The sequence below is a fragment of the Podarcis liolepis genome (assembly GCF_965112155.1).
Source record: "Podarcis liolepis genome assembly, chromosome: 13".
Taxonomy (NCBI): domain Eukaryota; kingdom Metazoa; phylum Chordata; class Lepidosauria; order Squamata; family Lacertidae; genus Podarcis; species Podarcis liolepis.
The window spans coordinates 54094194-54121920 of NC_139573.1; the positions used below are offsets into that span (position 1 = coordinate 54094194).

Sequence of the window (27727 nt, forward strand, 5' to 3'; positions counted from 1 at the left end):
ACTATTCATTACACATAAAATAATAAGCAAACAGGATTAAAAAAATTAACTGTAGCTATAACCATACCCTATGACTAATTGTCATCACCAGTACAAAAAAAAATTGATCACTTGTTTCTGCAAAATTGTTTAGCCTTAACATATATACTCCTTTAGTCTCCCTTCCTCCTTTCAAATTGTTCACAACTTCTTCCTCTCTACACCAGAAAATGGCATGCCCAGCAAGATATATGAATTGAGATATATTCCAGACACGGAGGCTACATCTTTCAAAGCAGAAACTCTACATACCTAGATAGTGTTTTAAAAAGTAAAAATACGATCAAGAATGAAAGATATAGAATAGAATTTCTAGGGGAAATTAGGTATTACTTTGGTCAGAAAGTCCCTGAACCCCAAGCTTCTGCTTTCAGGTAATCAACAGGGTGTCATGGGACTTTATTTGGCATGCTCTGGTGACGAAAAGGAAAGGAGGCAGCCAATCCAATGGAGAGGAGCAAAACGGGGGGAAATGGGAAGCAAAGGCAGCCCATTTTAAAAGAGGGAGCCAATTAAGCAAGCCTAAAAGGGGAAATATCAAAACGGGGGGGGAGATAAAGAGAATAAAACTTAGTTTAAAAGAAGTGTAGGAGCAATAGTGAAGAGACTGCTTCATTGAAAGGTAAAGGTAAAGGTCCCCTGACAGTTAAGTCCAGTCGCAAACGACTCTGGGGTTGCAGCGCTCATCTCGCTTTAATGGCTGAGGGAGCCGACGTTTGTCTGCAGACAGTTTTTCCGGGTCATGTGGCCAGTATGACTAAGCTGCTTCTGGTGAAACCACAGCAGCGCACGGAAACGCCGTTTACCTTCCTGCCGGAGCGGTACCTATCTACTTGCACTTTTGGGTATACTTTCGAACTGCTAGGTTGGCAGGAGCTGGGACAGAGCAACGGGAGCTCACCCCGATGTGGGGATTCGAACCGCCAACCTTCCGATCAGCAAGCCCTAGGCTCTGTGGTTTAGACCACAGCGCCACCCGCGTCCCACGCTTCATTGAAAGGCAGAAGCAAAAACTAATCAGCGAGGCACCCACATCCCGACAAGTTGTTTCTCCTGCCTTCCTTAGCATGGGAGGAGCCTGAGCCCAACCCTGTGACCTGGCGGTGCAGAAGGAAAATGAATTAACAGAACAAAGAAGACATACCCCAAAACTATACTTATCATACAACTTGTAAGAAAGTAACAGTGCACCTTATGGCCTCTTCCACAGACTGGCCAACTATATTGGAGGAAGGGCCAGGCTGTGACAAGGGAGTCAAGTTGATCACCCACTTCACTGGCTTGTAGTATTCATCACTGGAACTTAAAAGGTAGAACAATGTGGTCAGGAAAATCACCTGCAAACAGACAAGAAATAAAGCAGCTGAGTGTTAACTAGAAACATACAGCGGAACCTCAGGTTACGTACCGTCCTCCTTACGAATGCTTCGGGTAACAAGCTCCACTAACATGGAAGTAGATGCCCCTAGTTGTGAACTTTGCCCCGGGATGTGAGTGGAAGTCGCGCACCAGCGGGAGGCCCCATTAGTGAAAGGGCACCTCATGTTAAGAACGGTTTCAGCTTAAGAACGGACATCCGGAACGAATTAAGTTCATAACCGGATGTACCACTGTAGTATGATGGGGGTGGGAAAGAGTGCAATTCTGCTTTGCACCTCTTAATATAACTGAGAAGGGAATTAAACGCTGTTTAACATACTAGATGAAACCCACCTTGGGCAACAAAACGTTTTGGAATAGCCTTGCTTGGTGATGGCGTTATTTGCAAACATTCCATCTCACCCAATCTTTGCCTTAACTAGGTTATTTTTAGCAATAAAATATTGCAGGAAATGGGTACAACATTACACTCTGAACCATCCACATTCACTGATCAATCTAATAACCTCCACCTGAAAGAAATGATCGTTTTTATGTTAGCTGCAGCATTATTCAGAATTAAGAGTCCTGATATGTGGTATTAAAAAAGTTTTATTGACTGCAGTGTTGGAATACATGCACATCATATGAAGATACGAAGAGGGAAAGGTGGCCCTGAAGACTGCAGCTATTTGGCGGCTGTTCATTACCCAAAGGTCTGGTGACACTCACAAAGCTCAGATCAACCAAGCCACTTAACTTTTGTTTGGGACTATAGGTATCTTAACGCTCCCCCGCCATGCCCAAGCTTGATGGCAAAGCTTCCCTGCACTGCACTAATCTGTTACACTTTATTTTGCATCAGTGGACACACTGTATACATCTGTTTTATATTTCACAGTACTGTTCTTTATGGATAATTCTGTGTCTGCTAGATTTTTTTACTAATCGCCTACCAGATTTGCACCTTTCTATTTTTGCGAGCTCCAAATTTCTTTTTTTAAAAAAGCACTTTTGCTGCAGTTACCAAAGGATTTTAATATATTTAGATACATACATAAAAAATATGGTTTCATTTTCTCCATTTCCAATTCAAATTATAATCAGGAAATACTTCTGGTGATTAAAAAAAAATCCTTAAGAATCCAACATTGCCATTTTGATTTTTCTAAATGTAGAAAGGAACCTTAAAAGTTAGCTTCAAGTTCTTTCCAATAGCACTGAAGTTTGTATTTTGATTATCCAACCCAAAGGGCAGATATTCTTTCCATTCTTTACCAACTCAGCTTTTGCAATTAAGGGAGCCAACACTGTTAGCAAACCCTTCTTTTCTAGCATTTTTTTTTTTAAGAGAAAGCTGTGGTTGTTTTCCCATCACCCAGCAAAACCTACCATAGCCTCTTAGCACAGGTCATTGCTTGTATGTTTAAGGGGGAGAAATCACACATTCCCAAGCCAGAGGAGCCCTTGACATAAGCCAGCTCAATATCCAATATCTAGGTGATAGCCCTGGGGCTATGTTCCAGCCATTAAATTTCCCACAAGCATTGCAGCTGTCATAACACAAAACTTAAATGGAAAGAAATCACTTCTAACATGACTAGTTGTGCCACACAGCTGTGTATGCCAAATTTAGAATCAAAGGGAACGCTGAAAAAATTATAATAATAAATTATTAAAAAAATAGCCACACATGCTAACATAAAGCTCTCTCCACTCTTGCCAAATAAAACTTTGTATTTAAAGCAACACATTTTGGAACACATTTTTTAAAGAATAGCCTGATTAGTTTTTCAGATACCTTTCAATTGAATAACTTTCTAATGAAATGCCTGAAGTAACTGATATTTTGTCTGAAGTTTTGTTTATTCTGTTATATTTTACTCCAATAAAACCCATTTATCTTAAATAGAACCCAATAAGGTAGACATGTATGCAAAAAAAATTTGCAAGTAGCTCTTAGAAATATTACATAATCAATACATTTTCGGGGATTTTAAAAACCATATTAATTTTTTAAAATCACTTTTTAAAATTTAAAATTTTGTAACTAAACTTTAAAATTTAAAGTAAACCCATCATGTGACATATCATATTAAAGTCCATCAAGTTCTGAAGAGATTGGTATTTTTAGTTTTGAAATATCTTAAATCTGGGCTGAGCTTTGTAGGTTTATGTGTAGTCTGGCAAGGCCAAAAATGTTATTTTTTTAAACTTTCAAACCCTCATAACCCAAAAATGGGATGAGATAAATTTTAGATTTAAAGTTAGTTTTAATCATTCAGCAAGTGTACAAAATATTAAGAAAATCAGATCAATTGATATGGAATTACCCTCTTAGGAATATAGGAAGAATGGAGTTTGCTATAACTTTTCTCCTCACCAAAATATTACTGCATACAGGTTACCTGTCATTTTTCAGAGACTGGTGCAAATAAAATATTGATAGTCTACTCATTTGCCAGACAGTGGTTCAGATACTGAGGTGCTCTCCACTCTGTGCAGCAGTTAACAGAATAATTTTAATTGCAGATGATGTGACCAAAGAACTGAGCTAGGAAGGTACCAGAAATGACTATCTAATGTCTAAAGAATAGCCCTTACTTCATACTAGGGGTGGCCTGATCAGTTTTGCCACCTGAGTCAAAATGGGAATTGCTACCTCCTATCTACCCCGCCCCATTCCCCTCAAACTTCTGCCACTGCCATTACCCTGACTTTCTCCAAACTTGGCAGGAGTCAGAGCACTCCTCCATGCTTTGCCACTCAATTTCCCCATGAAACCAATTGGCAGCATGGCATGCAGGAACGCTCCTAGCTCTCACCAAATTTGGCAAGAGCCAGGGCACTCCTCAAAGCCTTGCTGCTCGATTTCTCTGTCCAGGTTTAGGAAAGATGCACAGCAACACCGCATGCTGGAACACCTCCCTCTCACTGCCAGTGGCGGAAGTGCCACTGTATGCCCTACCTCTTGGGCTGGCTGGCTCTGCTTCATGCAGACTAACACACTCTTGGCACTCTTAACCGGCCACTCTACAGGGCAGAAGCTATCTGGCAAAAATGTAGAATTCACAGGCAAGAAAATTCTCTTTTTTCTCTACTTGGCACCATCAGAGCATAATAAAACAGTGCAATACTCATTTAAGGGGTGTGTATGCATTGCCTTAAGTGTCTCAGCAGAGAGAAAAGCATAAAGCCTGTAGGATTTAGTGAGATTGTTAATGGAAAACCAAGTTGTGGTCCTGCAACCTCTTCAGGAGATGGTCTACACTGAACAGCCCAAGATATAGTGCTCCTCTCAATGAGTAGGCTCAAGAATAAGTGAATTCAAGAAAGTTACTGCCTCAAGAAACGTAAACCCTTTCTAAAAACAACAACCAAAACCCCTGCACTTACCAGTGAAAGCACAAAATTGAGAAGAGCAGTGCCACTGTAAAAGAGAACAGTTACTAAAGTTGTAACCGTGGTGAAAAGGAGGCTCACATTGTGGCTCATCACTATCCAGAGGGATTCCAGGATCTGGAAAAGAGCAGAATCAGATCCTGAAGTCAATAGCTTAGCAGAACTGTTTTGAAAAACACTGTGCTTTCAATACGTAACGCGTCAGGGTCATATGGAGATTTTTGTTAGCATCAGTGCCAGCAGCAGTGGATCTTGTGACTGGAAAGCCCCATTATTTTCTTTGTTATAAATACAAATTGACTCAAACTACGTTGAAACACTACCATGAAAAATGTAAAACCACCTAGCTAATAGGTAAAACATAACGTAAAACATAAACAAGCAGGGGGTGGTTTTTTTGCTCAACTGAATATTTTTTCCTGTGAATTAACACAATATATTTAGATATTTGAATCCATTTTGGAAAATGGGAACAGATATCTTCCATATACTTTGGTCTTTCAAATCCCTTTACATAATCAAAAATATAACTGGATGTCAGACTCTCCTGTCTCTAAAAAGAGCACTTCTTGGATACGTAAAGAAAATAGATCTAGAAACAACCTATCTGACATCAGTGAGGCAACTGATAGCATTTTACTATTAAAGGCACGTACCGAAAGAAATGTCTCAATGTTCTCATGAATAAAGGAGGCAACATCTTGCCAATCAAGCATATCACCTGGCCAGCTGTTTTGACGGTTTAAATGTGGCTTGTGTCCTTTGTGTCTTCCTGAATGAGTTACATTCTGTAAAATAAGCGAGAAACATTTAACTGGTGCTCACAAAATTTCTGGGAATTATTTAAGGAATGCATGAAGTTACAAGGGATACACACACACTATTAAAACTGTAACTCTCTGAGCCTGCTCAAATTCTCCCCATCCACCTGACAATTTTACCCAGAAGCAAATAGGCCTGGGCGATATATCGATACATAATTAATGGTTTCGGAGCCAGAATGCGATGATGTCTTCACCTGGCGGTAAATCACAGGTGGGGCTTGCCTGCGCCTGACTCCCTCCACCACCAGCGCTGAGGTGAAACTGCCTCAACGATGTTTGGCCGGTTGATTGTTATGTTCAAATACTGACATCGCCCAACTCTAGAAGCAAACCTACCCGATTCCCTTCATGCAAGTACAAGAACCAGGAGATACTGAATTTATTTAACTGTGGGGTTTGTCTTTTCAGTTTGCCAATATCACTAATATTAATTTGCCCTGAGTCAATAGACTGGGATACTTACTTTCACAAACCACGAATGATATAGTCTGTCCCAGAGCTCCAGAACTTGTTTTTCAATCACAGCGGTGTTGTTCACTTTGTCTCCTAATATTTTGTGGAGCTACAACATACAAGAGGGAGTTTTATGTCAAAATAACTGAAAGGCAACATGTCAAAGTGAATACAGTATCAGGAAATCTAATTTTGTTTACATTTTTTTACTAATTTGCTAGCTAAAGAGAGTAATCCATCTTGAGTGCATTCCCTTCATTTATTCTACTGCAAGCAATACTGCAAAAGTCGCAGAAAGCCAGTAGCCACTAGCTGTTCAGCTAAGCTGTTTTCTCCCCCCTTTTGTAAAGTAATCTTTTGTTCCTTTAATCCATAAACACTATTAATATATTTTTTGTTTGTTTCATAAAAAAAAAATAAGCTAGTGTATGGCAGTCTAGCAGACCCTGCCCAGGGAAGCATTGTACATGTTGTTTCCTTGTAAAAGCAGTGGACAGTGAGTGGTCCTAGCTGCTTTGAAAAGGGCATTTAGGAGACCACTCCTAAAAATGACCTTTCTGGACCACGAGGGCATTCTAACTATTGGCTGACCAATAGTTCCTTTTGGGGAAAGATGCTGGAACAAGTCATTGCCATGCAACTCCAGGACATTTTTTGTCAACATCTATTAGGGAAGTTTTAAATATCAGATGTTTTATCGTATTTTTAATATTGTGTTAGGAGCCGCCCAGAGTGGCATGATCTTCCCAATTTCCCTGGACTTCTCAGCAGCTTTCAATACCATCAGTCACGGAATCTTTCTGGAACAGCTGCCTGGGCCAGGGATTGGGGAGACTGTGCTCCAGTGGTTCTACTGTCTCAATGGCTCTTTCCAAAAAGTGGTACCCGGGCATTATTGTTTTGCCTCATGGTATGCCACAGAGCTTTAGTCTGCTCCCTGTTCTATTCAACACGTATGTGAAACCACAGAGTGGGGCCAAGTGTTCAAATCTTCAATGATTTTATAAATTGAGCACATTACAAACATCTGAAATAAAGAGTTTCACAGCTTGTAAATCCTTCAGGGTACTGTATGTGAGCAGCAGTTTACTGATTTCTTAGCTGAAGACATTGAAAAAAGGAATCTCTCCTAATTGTCTTCTAACTTGGTAATCCCTATAATCAAGTAATAAGACTATTCCCTTCTTTTTCCTTGGAATGATCCCATTTTCAAGTTCTTTAAACTGAGCCGAGATTTAAACTTTCTGCTGTTAATTTAATTTCTTTACTGAACTGTATTTTCTTGATTTGATGGATATTGGGCATAACAACCAGCTCTTCTATAGCATATACGGTAGTTGCAGAAAGACTGGTTTCATCCTTACCTTATGTGTTATCCATTCTCGGCCATACTGATAGACATTATTGGCAGCTGAATTCAAAGCCTTTTGAAAAACCTGAGCTTCAGGAAGCCAGCTGGTTTTAAAAAGTAAATTTTAAAAAAATTACTATTACAGATCAATTTGTTTGTGTCATTATAATAATCGGCCGAGATACCAAAATACTGATTAGCCATGCCCGGTGGGATTTTGATCCCCCTCCCCCAAACAGCAGATCCCCGTGCCATTTAATTGTTTGCTTTTAGAAGTCTACTCAGGATTTCAAAAGATATTTAAAACTTGGTGCATTGGGCTGTTGTTGAAGGAATATAAACCTGAAGTTCCCTGGGGCATGTTAAACTGGTCCTGTGATTCTTTGGATCCAGTCAAATGCACCCTTACATATATACACAGGCTTCTTTTTTTAAAACTATAATCTTATTAACAATTTCCATTTTCTAACAATATGGCAGGCTTATCTAGATCAAAGGCAAACAGCATGCTTCTATAGGAATCACTCTCATCATATAGTGGAATATAGTTTTGGGGTTGATTCCTATAAAGAAAATATTCATGTCTCTTGACACTGAACACAGGCATTCTGCAAAGTAGTACAGCCTGGTAATATCAGCTCTGGTAATATCAGTAGCATTAAGAATTCCTCCCTTCCTACTATTTATAAATTTAATTGTTCCCAATGAAAAAGGATTTAAACCATGGGTAGGCAAACTAAGGCCTGGGGGCCGGATTCCGCCCAATCACCTTCTAAATCCAGCCTATGGACGGTCCGGGAATCAGCGTGTTTTTACATGAGTAAAATGTGTGCTTTTATTTAAAATGCATCTCTGGGTTATTTGTGGGGCATAGGAATTCGTTCACCCCCCAAAAAAAATTATAGTCCGGACCCCCACAAGGTCTGAGGGACAGTGGACTGGCCCGCTGCTGAAAAAATTTGCTGACCCCTGATTTAAACGATAACAAGGGGTATTAATCCAAAGTTAAATGTTCTGAAGAACATAAATCTGCAGTTATATCAAATGACCAAATCTCCTCCTCCTCAACAAAGGATTCTAGAAAGTAATTTGTTTTGAGAAATCCTGCCTCTAGTTGTGCCAACCATATTTGTGGATTTAAGATTAAGAGAACATTTGTACACTACTGGGTATGGCATTGACAGAATTGTTCTTCCAAATTCTATCACATTATTTCAGTATTCTTACTTGGCCCATTCTGGATGATTGGCTACAGTTTCATTGATCAAGCTGCTTGTGACTTCAATCATATGCACGCTTTCTTGGTGCACCTAAGTTAGGAGGGAAAGTATAAATGAAATTAATGCAACTTAGCATACATCATGTTCTAAATTAATGGAAAGGCAATGCAGCCTAGGCTTTAAAGGCAACATTAAAACATTTTTAGTGCAATACAGACAATGCAATATAGTCATAATATAACAAGCTACATAAACCGCAAGGCAATAAATTAAACCAGATATTTTGCTATTGACAGATAACCTAAGGCAAGGTTGGCCTCAGGGGTTAAGTGGCAATATTATTTTCCCAAACCAGTTGCAAACCAGAATCAACCAAGAGCCCACAAAAAGCCAAAATGACTCTTCATAAGGACCCACAAAACGACTCTTCATAAGGACCCAACACTGTGAATTTTTCACTAGTTTATACATAGCAATATTTTATTACTATCATTTTTGTAGTACAGTATACTTTTCCCAATAGTCATGCAAATACATGCCTAAATATTTGTTGTTTTCATTACAGTTACTTTCCCTGTCATATATCCGTTGAAAATTGAAATTAAAGTATTTATTAAAAAATAGTCATGCACATATCAAAGTTAAACATAACAAAGTTAAAAGAACCAGGCAACTATGTACTGTATTTAATTGGACTCAGTACCTTTGCTGTAAGGAGCAGAGCTAGCAGAAGGGTGCCTATCACTAGCACAAATATAATGAAAATGCTAATGATTTTATCTAGCATTTTTTCCAGCCACACGATCATCTGCGCAGAACAAAAAGGAAAAGGTAAAACAGAAAAGTCATTGAACATTTAGAAATCAAAATTGCATGTAAACATACTCAAACCCTACTAGCAGCCTTTCCTCTCAGTGAAATTTGGTTGGATCCAGACTTAGACCATGCTTAGAACAGGCCCACAGAAATCCATGAGACACGCAACACAATCCTAGCCATGTCTGCTCAGAAAACCTATTGAATTCAGTAGGGCTTATTCTCATGGATGTGGACACAGGATTGCAGCCTTAGTCATAACTAACAGGTCCTACTGATTTCAATGGGAATAGTTTAAACTTGACTAAGCATGGAACTAACATGTTGACTGCAAGAAAGCGTACTAATATAGGTGCATTGACACATAAGACAGAGAGTACAGAACTAGAATTGAGAAATATTAAGAGAGATTTTATTACTCAGCACCGCAACACAGAACAATAACCTTGAAAATAGTTTAACATTATTTACCAGACTCAAAAGCAACTTCTATTAATTTCTCAGCTTTGCGGACTTAATAATCAGAGGGTCATTATCTATGCATGGAAAGTACAGCCTGTAATAAGCTGCTAACTTGGTGCCTTTGTAACTCCAAATGATTTTCAAAAACATTAACCATCAAACTCCTTTCCATCAACGGAAGCCAGGGTGCTTCCACATATACACACATTTAATGTATGCCACGTCATTTATTTAATTGCCGAGAGCCTATGTTTGAGCAAACTTACACGCTTTTAAATGTAGATTCTGTTAGCCCATTTGCTAACACCAGATGTAACTTATACCACCCGTCTTTGAAGGCACTGTCCTCAGAGTATGATCAGAAAACAGTAAAATCAACACAATATTTGTCTCACGAGTCTTTAGTGACTTGGAGAGGTGCAGGTAACATAACCAGCACTGCTGGTTTGCACATGCAGCTATGGGGATCAACAATACTAGCAGTAAAATGGGAGTTTCAAATTCAGTAGTAAGAGGCACAAATGCTGTTTGTGAAACCAGAAGCAAAACAGAAATGAGGAGATGGAAGCCATGGTCTGTGAATGAGCCAGAAGAGGATGTGCAAGAGGCAGTGTGATCAGCACGGCAGTGTGATCAGCACGGATATCAGTACCAATAATAGCAGAACTGTGTTTGTTATTGGTTTTGGCGCCGACACCAAAATTGGCATGGATGGCAATGCAGAAAGCAACCAATGAAACTTCAGAAGATATTGAACATTTGCAACATTTGATGTGTTGGAGATATGGGAGAGAATGAAGCATCCCTGCTAGGTAGAATTTCAGTCATTAAAATGAATTTATTGCCCAGGATGCTCTTTTTATTCCAAACAATCCCAATTGTAAACAATTCAGGCTGCTTTAAAGAATGGAAAAAAGATATTTCCAAATTTATTTGGCAGGGGGGAAAGCCAAGAATTAAACATAAAATTATGATAGATATAAAAGATGGAGGAGGCTTTGCTCTGCCAGACCTGCAAATGTATTATTTTTGTTAATAATACATCTTATTTTGTGTTGGTTAAAAGAATGGATTACACTGGATAATGCAGACATCCTGGATCTAGAGGGTCACAACTTAAAAATTGGCTGGCATGCATGCCTTTGGTATTGGAAGGTGAAAATTTACACCTTTATGGCTATCTCCCATAGAGGGAATTACAATTAAGAGAGTTAATATGGATAGACAATAGGCGGCTGACGGGGAATTGCTGTATTTCACTGGGAAGGAACCCAAACTGAAATCAATGGAAAACCTAAGGAGCCAAGTTATGGACTGGTTGCAATATCATCAGTTATACTACGTGTTTAAATTAGACAGAAAGAATGGTTTTTTGGACCAAAGCTCACAATTCAGAAAAGAACTCCTGCAAAACAAAGATAAACGTTTGTCTACAATGTATATAACCTGTTAGAATGGGGGGGGGGGGGAGACGAACTAGTTAAAGCCTCGATGACGCACTGAGCAATAGATGTAGGACACAACATAGATTTAAGCCTCTGGGAGAAACTTTGGAAAAGTGTCTTGAAATTTACAGCATGCTATTATTTGAAAGAGAACTATTTGGAAATGATTCATAAATGGTATCTTAACTCTGAGTAGGCTTGCTAAGATTTACAAGACAGAATCAAATAAGTGCTGGAAGTGTAAAGAGGTGGAGGGAAGGTTCTTTTCATATGTAGTGGACATGTAAAAACGTAAAAGAGTATTGGGAAATGGTTTATAATGAACTGGAAATTACTTCCCCCCCCCCCCAAAAAAAAAACCTAGAGCCCTTTCAGCTGGGGATAACTCAGACTGAAATCCCCAGGTTTCAGAGAGGGTTATTTATGTATGCAACAACTGTGGCCCATGTTTTGTTAGCCCCCAAATGGAAAGTATGTGAGGTCCCAACTAAAGAAGATTGGCAACTTCAGTTGACAAAACAAGCATAACTTGCAGATTTAACAGATAGAAGAAGAAGAACGTACGTTTAAAGAAGATTGGAAAACGTTTACTGAGTATATGGAAAATAACTGTGTACAGCTGAAAATGCTGGCAGCATTAAGATAAATTCAACATGAATAATTTTTGATGGATGTAATAGAGGAAAACCGACTGGAATAGTTATTATAAAATACGTAGGGATGTGAGATATGCAAAATGAACCATGGAAAGAGAAGGGAAGCCATGTTAAAGTATGTAAAATGTTATATAAACACATCATCATAAGGAGAGTTTAGACACAGCTGCCAGGCCACAGCAGCAGTAATCCAGAAGACATAAAGATGGCTAGTGAGCCTCATAGCAACCTTCAAGGGAAGGAAGATGCTGGTGCCACTGTGATTGTAGGGATCTAGGTTGCAGCATAGCAGTACCTTTCCCTCTAGGGTAAAGTAGTCTCTACCTGGATTGGGGAGTAAACATGACCGAGGGATAGAGAACAAAGGATCTCTGTTCTTCAAACATGAACAGCCCTAATGATCACCTTGGTGGAACTCCTAAGAGACACCTGATGTTGACAGCCCAGAGACAAAAGGTGGGAGCGGTGGAAGTGTTAATGATGTAGAAAGGAGTGGCATAAATATTGATTTGCGTGGGTACTTCACATCACAACCTGGAGAGCGAAGGGAAGAACGTTCCTTGGTCTCCTCTTCATAAACTGAAACAATTACCTCCACATCTGGAGAAGGTAAACAACTTGAGTCACCAACACTAGCTGTGTATAGCCAAGGCATTAGTAACCATTCACTTGGGAGACAGGAAGCTCTTTCCAAAAGCATCACCCACATGTGTGTATATTGATGATCTTCTGACAGCAAACACCACTCTAAACCCTGTGCTCTTCTCTTACAGAAATACAGTGGTGCCTCGCAAGACGAAAAACTCGCTAGACAAAAGGGTTTTTCCATTTTGCGTTGCTTCACTAAACGAATTTCCCTATGGGCTTGCTTCGCAAGACAAAAACGTCTTGCGCTTTTTTTTAAAGCCGCTTGAAGAGGCGCAGTTGCGACGGACCGTGCTTCGCAAGACGAAAAACATCGCAAGACGAAAAGACTCGCGGAACGAATTCTTCTCATCTTGCGAGGCACCACTGTATTATAATTGTCATATTTATCAGTGGTTTGTCATTGTCTCCTATGCATTTTGCAATTTTAAAACAGTCGCTGCACCACAGACACTTCACTACAATTGTAACATCAAATACCAGTGAAGTGAAATCAAAAGTAGAGAACACACACATACACATGAGAACGAGAGAGACAGAGAGAACAGAACAGAACATTAGAGTGAGTGGAATCATGAGATCTCAGAAATATTTTCCATGGTGCTGCTGGGTGGTAGTTGAAGAACTGAGCAGGAAGGTGTAGAGTCCATCTCTGACAGCATGCATGCTTAGTTCAGCGGCTGCAGTTGGCTCCTAAATATGTGTTAGTTTAAGCTCTACATGTTTCTGAATTGTGCTCTGTACAGGACCCTCTTTGTGTGCCTGCACAGGGAGTACAAAGAAGAACAATGGTTTATGTTGCTCTTTTATTATTGATTACCGTATTTTTCGCCCTATAGGACGCACCAGCCCATAGGACGCACCTAGTTTTTTTTGGGGGGGGGAATAAAGGGGGGAAATTATCCCCCCCCAGCCGCGGCTTCAGCGCGCCCCGCGCTCCCTAGGGCTCCCTAGGCAGCGGATGTCTGCCCGAAGCACGGGGCGCTCTGCTTCAGCGCCCCCCGCGCTCCAGGCAGCAGGCTGCGGATATCTGCCCAAAGCACGGGGCGCTCTGCTTCAGCGCGCCCCGCGCTCCGGGCAGCAGGCTGCTATCCGCAGCCTAGGGAGCCCTGCGGGAACTCCCTCGGGCTCCCCAGGCTTGCTGATAGCTTCCTGAAGCCTGGAGAGCGAGAGGGAACAGTGCGCACCGACCCCTCTCGCTCTCCAAGCTTCAGCAAAAGCCTGCATTCACCCCATAGGACGCACACAGATTTCCCCTTCATTTTTGGAGGTGGGAAAGTGTGTCCTACCGAAAAACACGGTACTATATACTCTTTATATACACTTGCACTGCTGTCTCATAGCGCTTCTATACATGGGTCACATTAAAGGAACAAAAAGTTCAACTATGCAAGCATAAATAAGGCCACCCTGAAACAAATAAGCAAATTTAGCCATGTGATGTTAACAACTTGGGACTGTCGCACACAGTAAGTGAACACATTGGAAAAGTTCTTTAGAACATGTTTTACTTGCAACTGCAAAAGGATTATTTACTGATGCATTTATTCACACTTACGGGACAAGTGGGGCCATCAACAAAATGTTGCAGTGAAGAATGCTTCTGTTCATTGTTCCAACTAGGTCGCCATGCTCTTTTCTAGAACACTCCACTACATTCCATCCTCCCCACCCCGGTTTTCCACTCTTCACCCGCAACAGACACCGTTTTGTGGCTATTGAGTGCTCAGCCATCACTGAAGTATTTTGGGATCTCTTTCCCCCTTAGGGTTCTTTTTTTAAAAAAAAGTTTAAAAAACATTTCTGCAACCCTTGGAAATCCTCCAAGCCTGCCAATACTCTTGTGTGTATCATTAACCATCCCTCTCCTTCATGGGTGCAAACTGATGACTGAATCATCTGATTAATCATGCAATTTTCTTGGCTACTCTGATTTAGGTCAAGACTTTGAAGGTTTTCCAATAGTTTCAGAAATAAACTAAGGGCTGATACATACAAGGCCCCTAATCCCTTATCCAAGGAGTAACTAGCTTCAAACTCTGGTGTCAAACCCTAGTAGTAACAAACCCAGGTTAGCATTAATCACAGTTGAGATTAGTGCTGACACAAGACTTAGTAATAGTTAAAGCCATGGTGGGAATTTGTGCAGAAGGGAACGAAACCCCACAGTTCACTTCCTTAACCACAATAAAAGGATCAGAATCACAATGTGTGCACTAGCTCCTTGCTGCAAGTCAATGTGAGTTAGAGGCAAATGAATGAATGGCTTTATTTTTAACTCAAGAGCACCTTGCACCTCAGTGATCACGCTTTACCTTTCTGGTGATCTTGGATTCTGCATCAAACCATCTGCGTATTTTATGTGTAAGGACTTGAAATATACTTAAGCTAAACTTGCATCCACTATCCCTTACCAGGCTGGCCATAATCAGTGATTGAATTTCCTGCCCACACAGAAAAATATTCTAAGATATTAGTGATTTACCGGTAGTTTCATAATCAAGTAACTAATTGAAGTTATTAACAGTTACAAACAAATGTCATGATTATCTATGAGTTAGAGATACCAAACCATTAAGTCGCAGAAGGTCGTTCACTTAAGGAAGAGTAAGCATGTAGTCAATGAAACTCATTTTTAATTATTATTTTTAAAAAATAACTTTACACAAAAGTTGTGTTTTGAACCCTAGTACAAAATAAATGCATTAAATGAAATTCTTGTAAATATTGTTTTCTGATTATTATTCTTAGAATTTCAGGGGGGAAAGCTGCAGTGAATAAAATTTCCAACTGTTTTAAATAGTGAATTCAGTATAACTAATGAAATTTAATTTAAATGCTTATACGATGGAAATCGTCCTTTGAGGATAAAGCACATTCTTCCTGTGTGAATTGCACCCAATAATTTGGCATGGCAAGCATCAAATATTTTATATACATATTTAATTGTTTTTCAATCAAATATTTGTGCATAGAGTATTATGCTTCTGAGCAAATATGCAATTTTTCTCTCAAATCAGTATTTGCAGGGATCAGGTTGTATCTGAATAAACCATACATGGGAGTAGGCCTAATGAAATCAATACAGTCTATTCTGAATATGACTTAGTCAAGATACTAAGAGATAAATAAACATAAGCAATATTATGTCCCATCAATCTTAGATCAGCCTATTAGTAATTTACATTGCACTGGCTTCAGCTTGGTTAAGAAAAGCCATATGCAAGGAATAAGCATGTATTTATATGTTTTATAGCTTTTTCTTGAACATTATGGGAAAAACCAATTCTAGCTGCAAATGCCAATTTCATTCTACAGAATTTCCCAAATGGTATCAGTGTAGACATATCAGCCATGGTTAATTATGGTTGGGCAATTTGTGCAGACGGAGAGGGGGAATACACAAGCTTGTGGCTCATCGTAATTCCTTAAACAGGCTTTCAGGTTTTGTTTGAACTAGCTCAAAGGAGACGTAAACAATTACGATGAGTATTGTTAAGTTATAACTTTTTAGAAAAAAAACTATAGGCAAGGGAACCTGAGCTGATGAACAATATAGTAAGTGGAATTCTGCTTTCTTTCCCCTCCACTGCCCGGCAACCTTCCAGGTTCAGAAGCTTCTCCACATCAAGGTAGCAGTCTCTCATCTCCCAGTTGCAAATGAAAATCCCAGGTAATCCATGTTTTGCCCACATTCTATATTCTTTATTCACCATCACATCACTGAAAAGCTCCATCCTCATGCTCTTTTAGAAACATTTCCCCCCCAGAAGCCAATTAGAGATGATGAGTGGAACTCTGTGTTTGGCAGCAAAACATGGGGCTCCCAAAGCAGAGAAGGGATACCTACAGGTGAGAAAATGTAATTGAGAAGGGTTGCTGAACTTTTGCCCCACTCCCTGTTTTTCTTTGTAATTTCATTTCTTGGTTGCCTGGGAAGGTAAGTGGGGGAAACCACCTGCAGGGAGGGGAAGCAGAGAGAAAGCAGCAAAAGGGCAAGAGTTAAACAAGCATCTTCCTCTTGCCATTCCTCTCCTGCGAATAACTCTCTTCTACTGGCACCCAATTTGCACTTCTGGCAGCAAATGAAGCAATATGCTTACATAAAGACCATATTATTTATTATTCACCAAACGTTGTGTGAGCATTCTACATAGGTTTATATATCTATTCCTCAGCTTCAGGTTCTCGGTTGTGTATAAACATGAGCTAGGTGGAGTTTGGTTATCTCAATTTGAGGCAAATGGAACATATATCATTCAATGTCAATGTTCAGTACATAATCCTTCTTCATCAAGCATGCTAAAGAAAACTAGAGGGCATTGAATGACCTTCTGTAGCTTATATCATGGCCTGGAATAAAATTGCTGTGATGCAAATCAAGAGCAAGCCAAGAAACAAAAACCACTTCATGCTGGGAAAGGGCACAAAATATATTAACTGCAAACAAACTGTCTGCTTATTTACCTTCTTATTAAGCCAATGCCACAGCTTGGGAGAAGGAAAGTGGGAGAACGCAGAAGAGAAAGAGACAAGAAGACAGTGAAGAATTATTGAAGAATGCAATTGTAGTGCAAAAATGAAAAACACACACCCCTGGATTATCCAAGGAATGAAATGAAACCATTCCAGAGACAGACTTTCATCAAAGCCGTAAAGACGTGGCAGAAACCATCAAAACCTTTTTTTCAATCAGAAAAAATATGTACAGTATTTAGAAATTTTAAGACATGCACTGTACCAACAAAAGTCGGACTGCACTGCTGATTTATATCAGTGTATCCTGAGCTAAAGTTTATGGGCCACTGTGAGCTAAAATATACACAACTGCATTACCTACAGAAAACAAACCGCCTTCTGGGGTTGGTTGGATGACACTCTTTAAAAGGGTTCATTCTTCTGGGGTGAGAAAAATGCTAAATTCATTTAACAAGCCATGGGACTGGAGATAGGGAAGAGAAAAGGAGATTACTTACCATGTATTTTTTTCTTCTCCCTGACTCACCAAGGGCATTCCAAAAACCTTTGGCAGCAGGCTTCCCCCCTTGCAAGGTGCAATCACTTTAGCTGCTCCATCAAGGGGAGGGGCCTTCATTCTACTTCATTCATTAGTTTAGTCTAAACTAGAATAACCCCTCAACCCTATAAACTGATAACAAAACTCATTAACTTGATGTGCAAGAAAGACAACTGTATAGAGAAAAGAACAGGACTGTAGGAACAACCCCAGGGCTTCCTACCTAATCAACCACCGACCCAAAGGATAGGACAGACATGCACAGAATGCCCTCTGGCAGTCATGGAGAACAGGAATAGGATATCTTCTTCTCCCATGTCTCAAAAGGGCATTCCAAAAATGTTCAGAACTCTTTAAAAATCAGTACAGTGGCACCTTGGTTTAAGAACAGCTTAGTTTATGAACAACTTGGAATAAGAACGCTGCAAAACCGGAAGTGTTTTGGTTTGTGAACTCGCCTTGGAAGCAGAAAATGTTCTGCTTCCTGTTGAGTGTAAATTGAGTCCCCCACTGCTATGGGAAAGCACACCTTGGTTTAAGAACGCTTTGGTTTAAGAATGGACCTCCGGAACAGATTAAGTTTGTAAACCAAGGTACCACTGTACTGTTCCAGAGTGGGGTCCAGGGACTAAAACTTTATGAATAGCTACTTTCTGCAAGACCTTTCTCCTAAATGCTGTATGTACTGAGGGCATCAATTGTTCAATGCCTTAAGAATTGTGTACTGGAAAATACACTACCACTTTGCAAATTTCTGCCAAAGAAGAATGACTTCAGGAGGCTGCTGCAACCCAATTACCTAGAAATGGTGGATTTTGATACTTTCCTAACCTCTGAACCAATCTGAAAGAAATCAAAAAGAGATTCAGAATGTCTGTCACTCTCCCCAAGTACAATTAAAGAGCCCCTTAAATGCCCAGTTTGTGCCACATCTTTGCCTGTTGATGCACCAGCTTAGGATAAAAGGTTGGAAGGGAAACTTCCTGGTATCCATGTAAAAGGTAAAAGAACCAACAATATTTTGCTTCTGGCAATCAACACACCTTGGTAATTTTGAGGTATTATCATAGTCAGAATCCAAAGAAAAAGGAGGGGGAATTCTTCTCCCACCCACCCCCAGGGGACAGTATTTGGCATATCAAATCTGTATAGATAAAATGATGCCTTTGTAGAGTGAATATATCAGTGGGATATTTAAGTAGTATGTTCCCATTAATGAGATCTGCTCTCAACTGCCAGCAGAACTGCACAGACCTTTGATGGGTTTCTATTCCTTTACTGGTTACAATAGTTTATTTCTTCTGTGGCACCGGAAAAACTTACAACATGGAAAATATGGGTGGAATTTCAAAACACTGACGAAGCATTCCTTTGGCTCTCTACTACAGCAAACTCTCTGATGGATGGGGAAAAAACTTGTCCTGCTGCAGCGATTCATTCTACTCCTGTCTGATGGAACATCACAGCTCAATAATATCCATAATGTCCAGTGTGCCTACTCTTTCAACAGCAGACACACTGATGCTACACACAAAACATGTAGCATTGCAAACCCAGATATGGAGCAGCTCTTAACATTATGCAGCTGGAAGCGGAAAATATCACGAGGCTGGGTATCAACCAAGTTGGATGACACAGCTAAATATGGCGGCCCATGTTTAGGAGCTTGCCATCTGCACATGTCACAAGCGGTACAGCATTCACAATTTTGTGGTTGTGAATGGCACTGTTCACAAAGCATGTAAGTACTGTGAGCAATTTTAATAATTATTAGTTAATTATTAATTGATGTTAATGGTGTTCTTATTATCATTATCTTCAAATGTATGTTAAGTTTATCCTTTCATATGCACTATTATGCACTATACATGCATTTTGCTCTATAAATGACACTATCTGAATAATAAATAATACTAAAATAGATAGATAATGTTCTTGGAGGATCAGCATTTACATATTCCTCTTGTTAGGTTTGGTTTATGACTGACTGGCTAACTCACTCCAGCTGAATTTTCAGGCAGAAAATGTCCTTGGCATAAACTGAATATGCTCCCAAAGTTAGGTCAGGATTGGATTAACACACAATTCTACCTATAAAAGTGTAACATGGCCTATACTGGTCCTCTGGGCAGAGGGTGGGGAGTATGAAAATTTGGATTCAAAAGGTATTTGTATTCTTTGAATTGAGACAGAGATGCCTTGAAAAGAATCTTGAATCTTTAGTATTTTCAGCACTGGTGAAGAGATCCATTTCAGGTTTTCATAATCACTGAACTAGATTCACAAGTATTTTGGGATTGAGGACTCATTCCATCTCTCTGCAGATACGTTTTCCGGAGCAAGTCTGCAGGCTTGACACTCCAATTTGATGAACAACAGGGGCCACTGTGCCCATTTTATTATGTCACTGGTTTTTATGTGGTGTGACGTAAAGCACCCACCTCCCTGTCTGCTTATGAACACCTTTGCAAAACACATTGACTCTTCAAACAAGGACATGGCCATTTTGAAACAAGTTCTGAGATTTACTAATTCCTAGTTGCAGCCAACCAATGCTACCTGTGGGTCTCTAATGAAGGCCTCTATCCTTTGAGGTGAGTCCCACTGCCACAGGGCTGCCATTTGTGGTGACCAAGATTGTCAGGGATGGCAAGTTTCAATCCCTGCAAAACAACAAAACACTGTAGAGACAGCCATCGGTCTAGGGAGAGGTATAAATGATGTAGGAGATCTGATTCCCAGGCCTGAACCTTCTCTTGTCTCTCTGAAGTCAAGAAAACTTGAATCATCTCTTGATGGCCTGAACACCCAGAGGAGTTTTATGAGGTAGTTTGTTGCTTCCCCCAAGTCCAGGACCCCATGAAACTTGCCCCCAAGTCAGAAAGTAAATTCTAGCACGTATTTCTTGGAAACAATGCTTCAGACACAGGAATCTGCCTCTAGTGGGCATGCTGGGTTTTGCCTGGCCTCAGGTGGAGCTCTAGTTCTTGAATTGTTTAAAGAAGATCCATAAAGAGTTGGACAAGCATCTCTGCACTCCTCTGCAAAGGGATTTTGGTCTTGATCACTTGAATTTGGATGGACTGTATGACTACCATTTTGATTGCTTTGAGAAGTGAAAAAAGTTTTGCAACTTGGAATTGTGCTCCTTTTTGCTGTGAATAGCATCTTTTTTGTCTTTAGCTTCAGTAAGTCTAGCATCCAGTGGTTTACCACACACCTTTGCTCCAGCAAAAGTAGTAGATAGAGATGGATATGTGAACTTGAATCTATTTCCTTAGCCATACTTATCCAAGCTACCCCACTGGTGGCCTATGTCCTCAGTACTTAAAGGGCATTACTGGTACATGGTCATTACCATATTTTATGCAACAATTGGAGAACACAGTATGTTGGCTGTTATGTGATTTTTATTTTTTCCCAGCCATGTCTTTAATGGTGTTTTTTTTCATTGTGTGACAAATAAAAACATTATTTTTATTTAACAAAACCTATTTTTTTTAAAAAAACAACAAGTTGGACTCATCAAAGAACAAACATACCAGGAATGCTGTGGAAACTGGTATCTTCCTCAATACATCTTTGAGCTGTTTGGACTTCAGCTCTGTTACAGTGAGTCCATCTACCCAAAGGCAGCTCAAAAAAAGTTTAGAAACATTGCCACTGAGGCCTGAGAATTCTTTCAAAGAGCAGCTTCTACTCTCTTATCCCTTCTCCATCAACTGGAATAATGGAATTAGGTGAAAAACATTTGGCACTTCAGCTTCAAGGTTTGCCAGGGCTGATGGAGACTAGGGCTTCAATAGGATTACCTGCTAGTTGCACCATGTCATTCTGTGCTTTAAAGTGCTTAACGGAGAGTAATGGGAGAGCGGTGCTTGAAGAAATTGCAGCTGGAGGCCAGTGAGCAGAAATAAGACTGTGCTTATCAATTCTATATAACATCTGATCGTGTTACTTTTGTAACACATTTTAAAAGGTGACCTGTGTAGACTGAAATGGCAGGAGCAAACTGCTAGGCCATTGCCAAGGCAAAGAAATAAGACATCGTCAGTAACACTGGGCAATAGAAACTAGATGACCTACAAGAAAATTAAGCAGCTTTCAAATCCAATTAATTATCTTCTTAAAGGCCAGTGAAACAGTGATGTAGGGCGGAAATTTTTCCTTAATTTTTCAATTTGATTAAATTCACTACTAACAAAGAAATAGATGCCAATTGCAAATCAGTATTAGGTAAGCTTTTCAAAGCTTTTAGCTTTGTTTACTAAACAGAAGTAAAATAAGCATGCTAAATTAGTTCATTCTCGTAAGACATCAGAATATTTTCCAATGCAAACAGAAAACATTCCTATGCAAATTACTCGTACTTTAGGACTTCCCCCCAGAAAATCCACACAAGTGGTAGCAAGTCAGTAATGAAGTAGCCATGCACTTTCATTCTGCTACAATGACCGCAGCATGTCAATCACTGAGGAAGCAGTAGGAAATTACAGCATGCAACACTGGAATTCACTACACAGAGAATTCATGCATTTACTACTAGGTAGATGAGCAAATCTGAAGATAAAATCCTAAACATAATCTATTGCAATACCTTCTAGAAAACCAGAACAAGAAATAAGATGAAGAGTGGATCCAATCGTCATTCCAGATTTTATTTTTTTTAATGAATTGCTTCCCAGAAACAATCCTGAAGTGATCTAACAATAAAAGCATCAACTATAAAAATAAATTCAAGCTCAATATAGATGGGATAAGAATGTCCACTTACAAGGCTTGCTGAAATAGGAAGACCTTCAATGGATGCTTTTGTCATTTTTATGTACACCACTTAGAATCCTTGGGGATTAAGGGATTAAAAATAGCTGGTGCAAATAAACAATCAAAAGATCACAGAGATGGCACCATGAGAGGGAGTTCCAGAGGGTAGATGTCACCACACCAAAGGTCTGATTCCTACATCGTAGGAAATGGACAACTTGATGAGTTGGTATTTGTAGGAGGGCTTCCACTACGTACAGCAGTGATAGACTGGCTATATAAGGGATGATTTTTTTTTCAGTATCCTAGTCTTAAACTGCATAGGGTTTTGTACACCAGTACCAGCACTTTAAACTAAGCATGGCAGCTCATTGGACACTTTCAGCAGCACTGTTAACATATTGGAAATATTCTGCCTCACTGAGCATAGGGTTGGGCAATGTCAGGTTTTCAACGCATCAGGGCTGTTCAGCTGGGGGGCAGGAGCACTGTAAAGGATCCCCCACTCTGCCGCCAGCTTGCATGGGCCAGCAGTGGGATGGGGGCTCCGTTAACTGCTTGGCTGAGGGGAGAGGCAACCGCACAAGCCGGCAGTGGGGTGCGGACTCCGTGAAACTGCTTGGCTGAGGACGATATAGCTAAAAGCTCATACAACTAGACAATCAATTAATATTCAGTGGACTCTCTATTGTTTGTTTTGTCCCAATTATACTATAATAAAACAGTAGAATGATAATGATTTACTCTGTGCTTTAGCTTGCAGCGTTTATTGAACTTTGCTTATCTTAGATATTAGTCTAGACCAGGGGTCTGCAACCCGCGGCTCCGGAGCCGCATGCGGCTCTTTTACATCTTTGCTGCGGCTCCGGGGCGGATACTAGCGAGGGGAGGTGGCGCATTGTGCACCCCGACACTCCTCACTGTGGCAGGCGCTGTACTGGCTGTGACGTCGCATGGGGGCGGTGCGTGCGTTAGTCACGCACCGTCCCGACGTCACCTTCCCGCCCGCTGTCAGATCATGGCTCCGGAGATATATTTGTTTTAAATGTCGCAATGGTTTTGCGGCTCCCAGTTGTTGTTTTTTCTTCGGAAACGGGTCCAAGTGGCTCTTTTTGTCTTAAAGGTTGCAGACCCCTGGTCTAGACACATAGGAAAAGCTGTAAATATCACAATGCTCATTTGCAGGTATGATAAGGTGGTTCTAAGTGTTTACCGAGATAATATAAGAGAATAGTCAGTGCCATCAGAAAATGTAAAAGATGTACAAGGCACTGGGGGAACTTGATGATTTTGGACTGATTATTTAAAGCTGAAGCTCGATATTCAATGATGAATGATTACTTAAAGACACCATCCATTCCTGTTGTGTCACATTCCCCCTCTCTAGTCACCTAGAACTATTTACTCCACAGCTTGAGTACTGCACTCTGCAGTCCAGGACCTTTGCCACTGATGCAGCAATTAATTTACAAGCAACCCCCCCTTTATGAGGGAGTTATGTCCCGAGGCACCGCGCCCACACATGGAATTGTGTATATTGGAAACACCATTGGAGAAGCCTGCAAACACCCTCTAAACCTCTCAACAGCCTTGAAAAACCCTTTAAAAAACCGGCTCCACTTACCAGATGCCAAACTCCACCAAGCTCCCTCCAAGGCTCCAACTCTCCACAGGCCTCAGCCATTGGTGCAAAGGCTCCTGGGATAGCTGGGCGCTGTTTTCATGCTTTTTTGCTCTTTCTGAGCTCTTTTAGGGCCTTTTTTGCCGTTTTTAAACTCACTTCCAGGTTTGGTGAAATGCACGTATGTGCGGTTGCACAAATACTGAACGCGCATAAATGGAGGGGTGTCTGTACATGCAAACTGTATCATGATCTATGTCCACAGTGACTTTTCTGAGAAAGTTTTCTCTTTTACCATTTTTAAAGAATATTTTTTATTTTATAACAAACGAACAAACATTATCAGGATAGTCTCCATATGACTAGACATGGCAGGTTAGAAAGCAAATTTCACCCACAACTGTTACAGTTTCTCAGACTGGCCAAGTACTACACAACTGGAAAGGCACCCTAACGTTTGCGGTTACCTTTACAATCTGTCTCAGCAGATTTTTCCATTAATGTAGCAAGCTCTCACCTGGCCTGCTGTTTCCCACCCTTTGAAAAGTGCAGAATGTGGCCCAGCAAGTCATCTAGAAGGAAGCTTCTCCATTACTAATGCCAAGGAGGTATGTATTTGACAACTCCTTTGGATGGGTTTATTACTGGGAGTCCCTCTTTGGGGAGGGAAAAAGAAATTTGGTCTGTGGAGGCTCAGTTGACTATAGACAAAAGAAGTATTGGCTTGGAACCCAAGTTCTCCGATCATGAAGCACAAAGGGCTACAATCAGCAAAAGTCCCCTCCCTACCTTTCATCTGCAGGAGCATCCTATGGCTTGAGTTCTGTTCAAAAGAACACTGTACCTAAGCCATTAACTACAGCAACCCTAACTGTGTAACTAGTACTGTTTACAACCTAAAGCCCAAACGGTGCAAATTACCTTCAGGATTGTACGATACTAAAGGGTTCTGTGCATTCATTACAGTGCATGAAAATATTTGTAACTGAAATAGGCAAAACAGGTTTGACTCTGCCCCCACTCGCCCAATATAGCTGATGCTCTGGTTGAAAATCAGGATAAAAATGTTTAAATAAATTTTATACATGATACACACAGAGAGACGCACAAGTTTAAGAAGCAACTTTAAATACCTTACTGTCTAGCTTTAGAATGACTCTTCCGAGGCCCTTGATTGGTCGTGGTGCAAGAGCTTCTTGACGTTCTCTCACAAAATCTTCAAGGACATGCCACCAGACACTGCAGTGACTCACCAGAAATTTCACCACTCCAAAGTGGACCACAAGTTTTTTGACAACCCACACTGCAATATTAAAAGAAAACTTACTAAAAATATGGGGGAAATGAACACAGCAATATTGCAGAAAGCTATGCTAAAATTGCTGCTACATTTCTTTTGCTGATATAGGTAGAAAAATAATTTTGGATGCCTGAAACAAAAACTTCCCAAAATATGTGCTTCAGGTACATAATAGCTAATAGGTTCATACAGATAGTAATACATATTCCGTAGTTACAAGAGCTAGAGTCAAATAGGTACACACACCACATCTCAACATTAAGAACTTTGAAGGCTCCTTGATTCCAATTAGTGGTAAAAATTATGAAGGATTCTAAAAATTCCAAAAATATTCGGTTTTCTGAGATACACACAGCACAAATGCACATGTTTAAATATGTTTTGGAGTCTCACAATACATGGAAAGCCTCAGAGGATCCTAAACCATAGTTTGAAACTAATATGGTGTCTGAAATTACTCATGATGCCTACGGTTTTCAATGTGAACTGCACACAGCTCAGTCTGCTGCTGCTGGAAGTACTGTCTGGGAAAATGAAAATTATAAGAAGAGTCAGTGGAGGAAGAGCAACTTGTTGGGTACTTACTTTCCCCTCACGTAATGGAGACTGACCGGGAGTTTCTGAGGCAATTATGTAACTAGCATCAAGATTAAATATATTCTGCTCATTAGCACCAAAATCTAGCTTAGCCGTATGCTTTGGAGCTAAAATTATTTATACAAGACTTAATTATATGACTGTGGTACTCTTAAGCAACAAATGACAAAGACACAGAAAAGTCTTCCCAGACAGGGCAGATAATTCCTTTGCCAACTTTTTTCTTATACTGCAATAGGTAAATCAGCTCCATGTCACTGTGGCTTATAAATAGAAATTCATATATGAGCAAGTCACAACACGTTCAGCCTGATCCTTAGGCCTCAACAGAGTTTCTTTTTCTTTATATTTTAAGTATTCTTTTTATTTCAATATCATCCCTCCTCCTATGGGAGTCCAGAAGTACTCTAACTACTTTGATGACCACTTTGGAAAAATCTTCAAGGCATCAACTGTCATATGATCACATGCAGGGTAGTGAACAGGGCTGGGCGGTATCTGGTTTTCAAAACTGTGATATATCACCAGCTAAACATCGCAATATACCAATATATCATGATGTCTGAAATAAGGATGGAACTATGCAGAGGCAAACAGTAGGGCTTGATGGTATCTGGCTTTCAATTTCATGATGTATAACCAGCTAAGCACTCATTACCAAACTGGGAAACAATGGTCAACAGTTTCAGAACAAGCCAGGATGTTATTAATTTCATAAACATGGTTTAAGACCCTGGTTTGTTCCAGTTCACTGCTTATGTTCCATACAGTCCACACCAGCTCAACTGGTGCCTCTTACTATTTATACTCTGTAGCACAAAGTGACCTAGGGTATGTGATGCTAGGGTATGTATTAGGAACCTGCCTGCCCAGTTTCCTTAAATTCTCCTCTGTGCCACATCCCACAGGGATTCAGAGGATCTGACCCATTATGGTAGCTTTTCAGGGAACACAAGGAGCTGCAATATAGAGGAAAGGGTAGCAAAACTCCCTTGCACAGCCACTGCTCTCCTGAGTCTTGATTCAGCCAACTGAAAGTTTTCTGTTTCCTTACAATTTGACAAACTCTCTTTGCTCCACCTTCACAACTGATCTGCACTGTGGAGACTTTGGTTGAAGGTTTTTCATCTAAATATTGTTTTACCTCACAATATAAGAAAATAGAGAACAACCTGCAACAGGTACGGGCAGCAGCTGTATTATCCAGAGATTCAACCATATTTGAACTATTACAATGGCCCATGCCAGCAGAACAAAGTAGATATCACTTGTATTCTTCTTTTTAAGAAGTGTTCCGATCTCAGGTCTCTGTCTGCCACTCACAGTGGATGGAGAAGATGTGGCACTACTTTCTGCGGTTCCTGGAAGAAGGAAAAGTCAGCTATATAATACATTCAACAAGACTGGCAAGTTTTAACTTTAACTTGAATTTTGTAGTACTCCCTTCCAGTTGAGGTCAAACATTTTAACTGAAGTCTGATTTTATCATTTTAACATATTATTACCTTTTCTGTATTCAATTCTTGTAACCACTAAGAGACAATTGCAGTTAAGTGGTATATAAATTGTTTAAATAAATAAACAAACTGCTATTTAGAAGCACAGCAGCCATCAGAACTGTTTCTAAGATGCTTGGGAAGTCATGTATACCAGTCTCATGTAAACCCATACAAACTACTATGCATTTAACACCACATTGTAATTTCCCAAAAGCCCAACGTATCCAGAACTAAATGAGTTTAATCATACATTTCTA

At 40.1% G+C, this 27727-nt stretch overlaps 1 protein-coding gene across 2 annotated transcripts in view; it reads right to left on the minus strand.

Annotated features, from left to right (window-relative positions):
* Nucleotides 1–27727, minus strand: part of TMEM245 (transmembrane protein 245) — a 49685-nt gene that overhangs the window by 10734 nt on the left and 11224 nt on the right. The window contains exons 5-14 of one of the 2 annotated variants that reach the window (XM_083473196.1): nt 27144–27332; nt 25208–25377; nt 17140–17163; nt 9352–9456; nt 8656–8738; nt 7442–7532; nt 6088–6186; nt 5457–5588; nt 4795–4917; nt 1231–1376 (exon numbers count right to left, since the gene is read on the minus strand). In XM_083473196.1, the coding sequence (XP_083329322.1) occupies nt 1231–1376; nt 4795–4917; nt 5457–5588; nt 6088–6186; nt 7442–7532; nt 8656–8738; nt 9352–9456; nt 17140–17163; nt 25208–25377; nt 27144–27332 (1162 nt within the window). The remainder of the gene's footprint in view (nt 1–1230; nt 1377–4794; nt 4918–5456; nt 5589–6087; nt 6187–7441; nt 7533–8655; nt 8739–9351; nt 9457–17139; nt 17164–25207; nt 25378–27143; nt 27333–27727) is intronic. The other variant, XM_083473197.1, reaches the window with a different exon arrangement.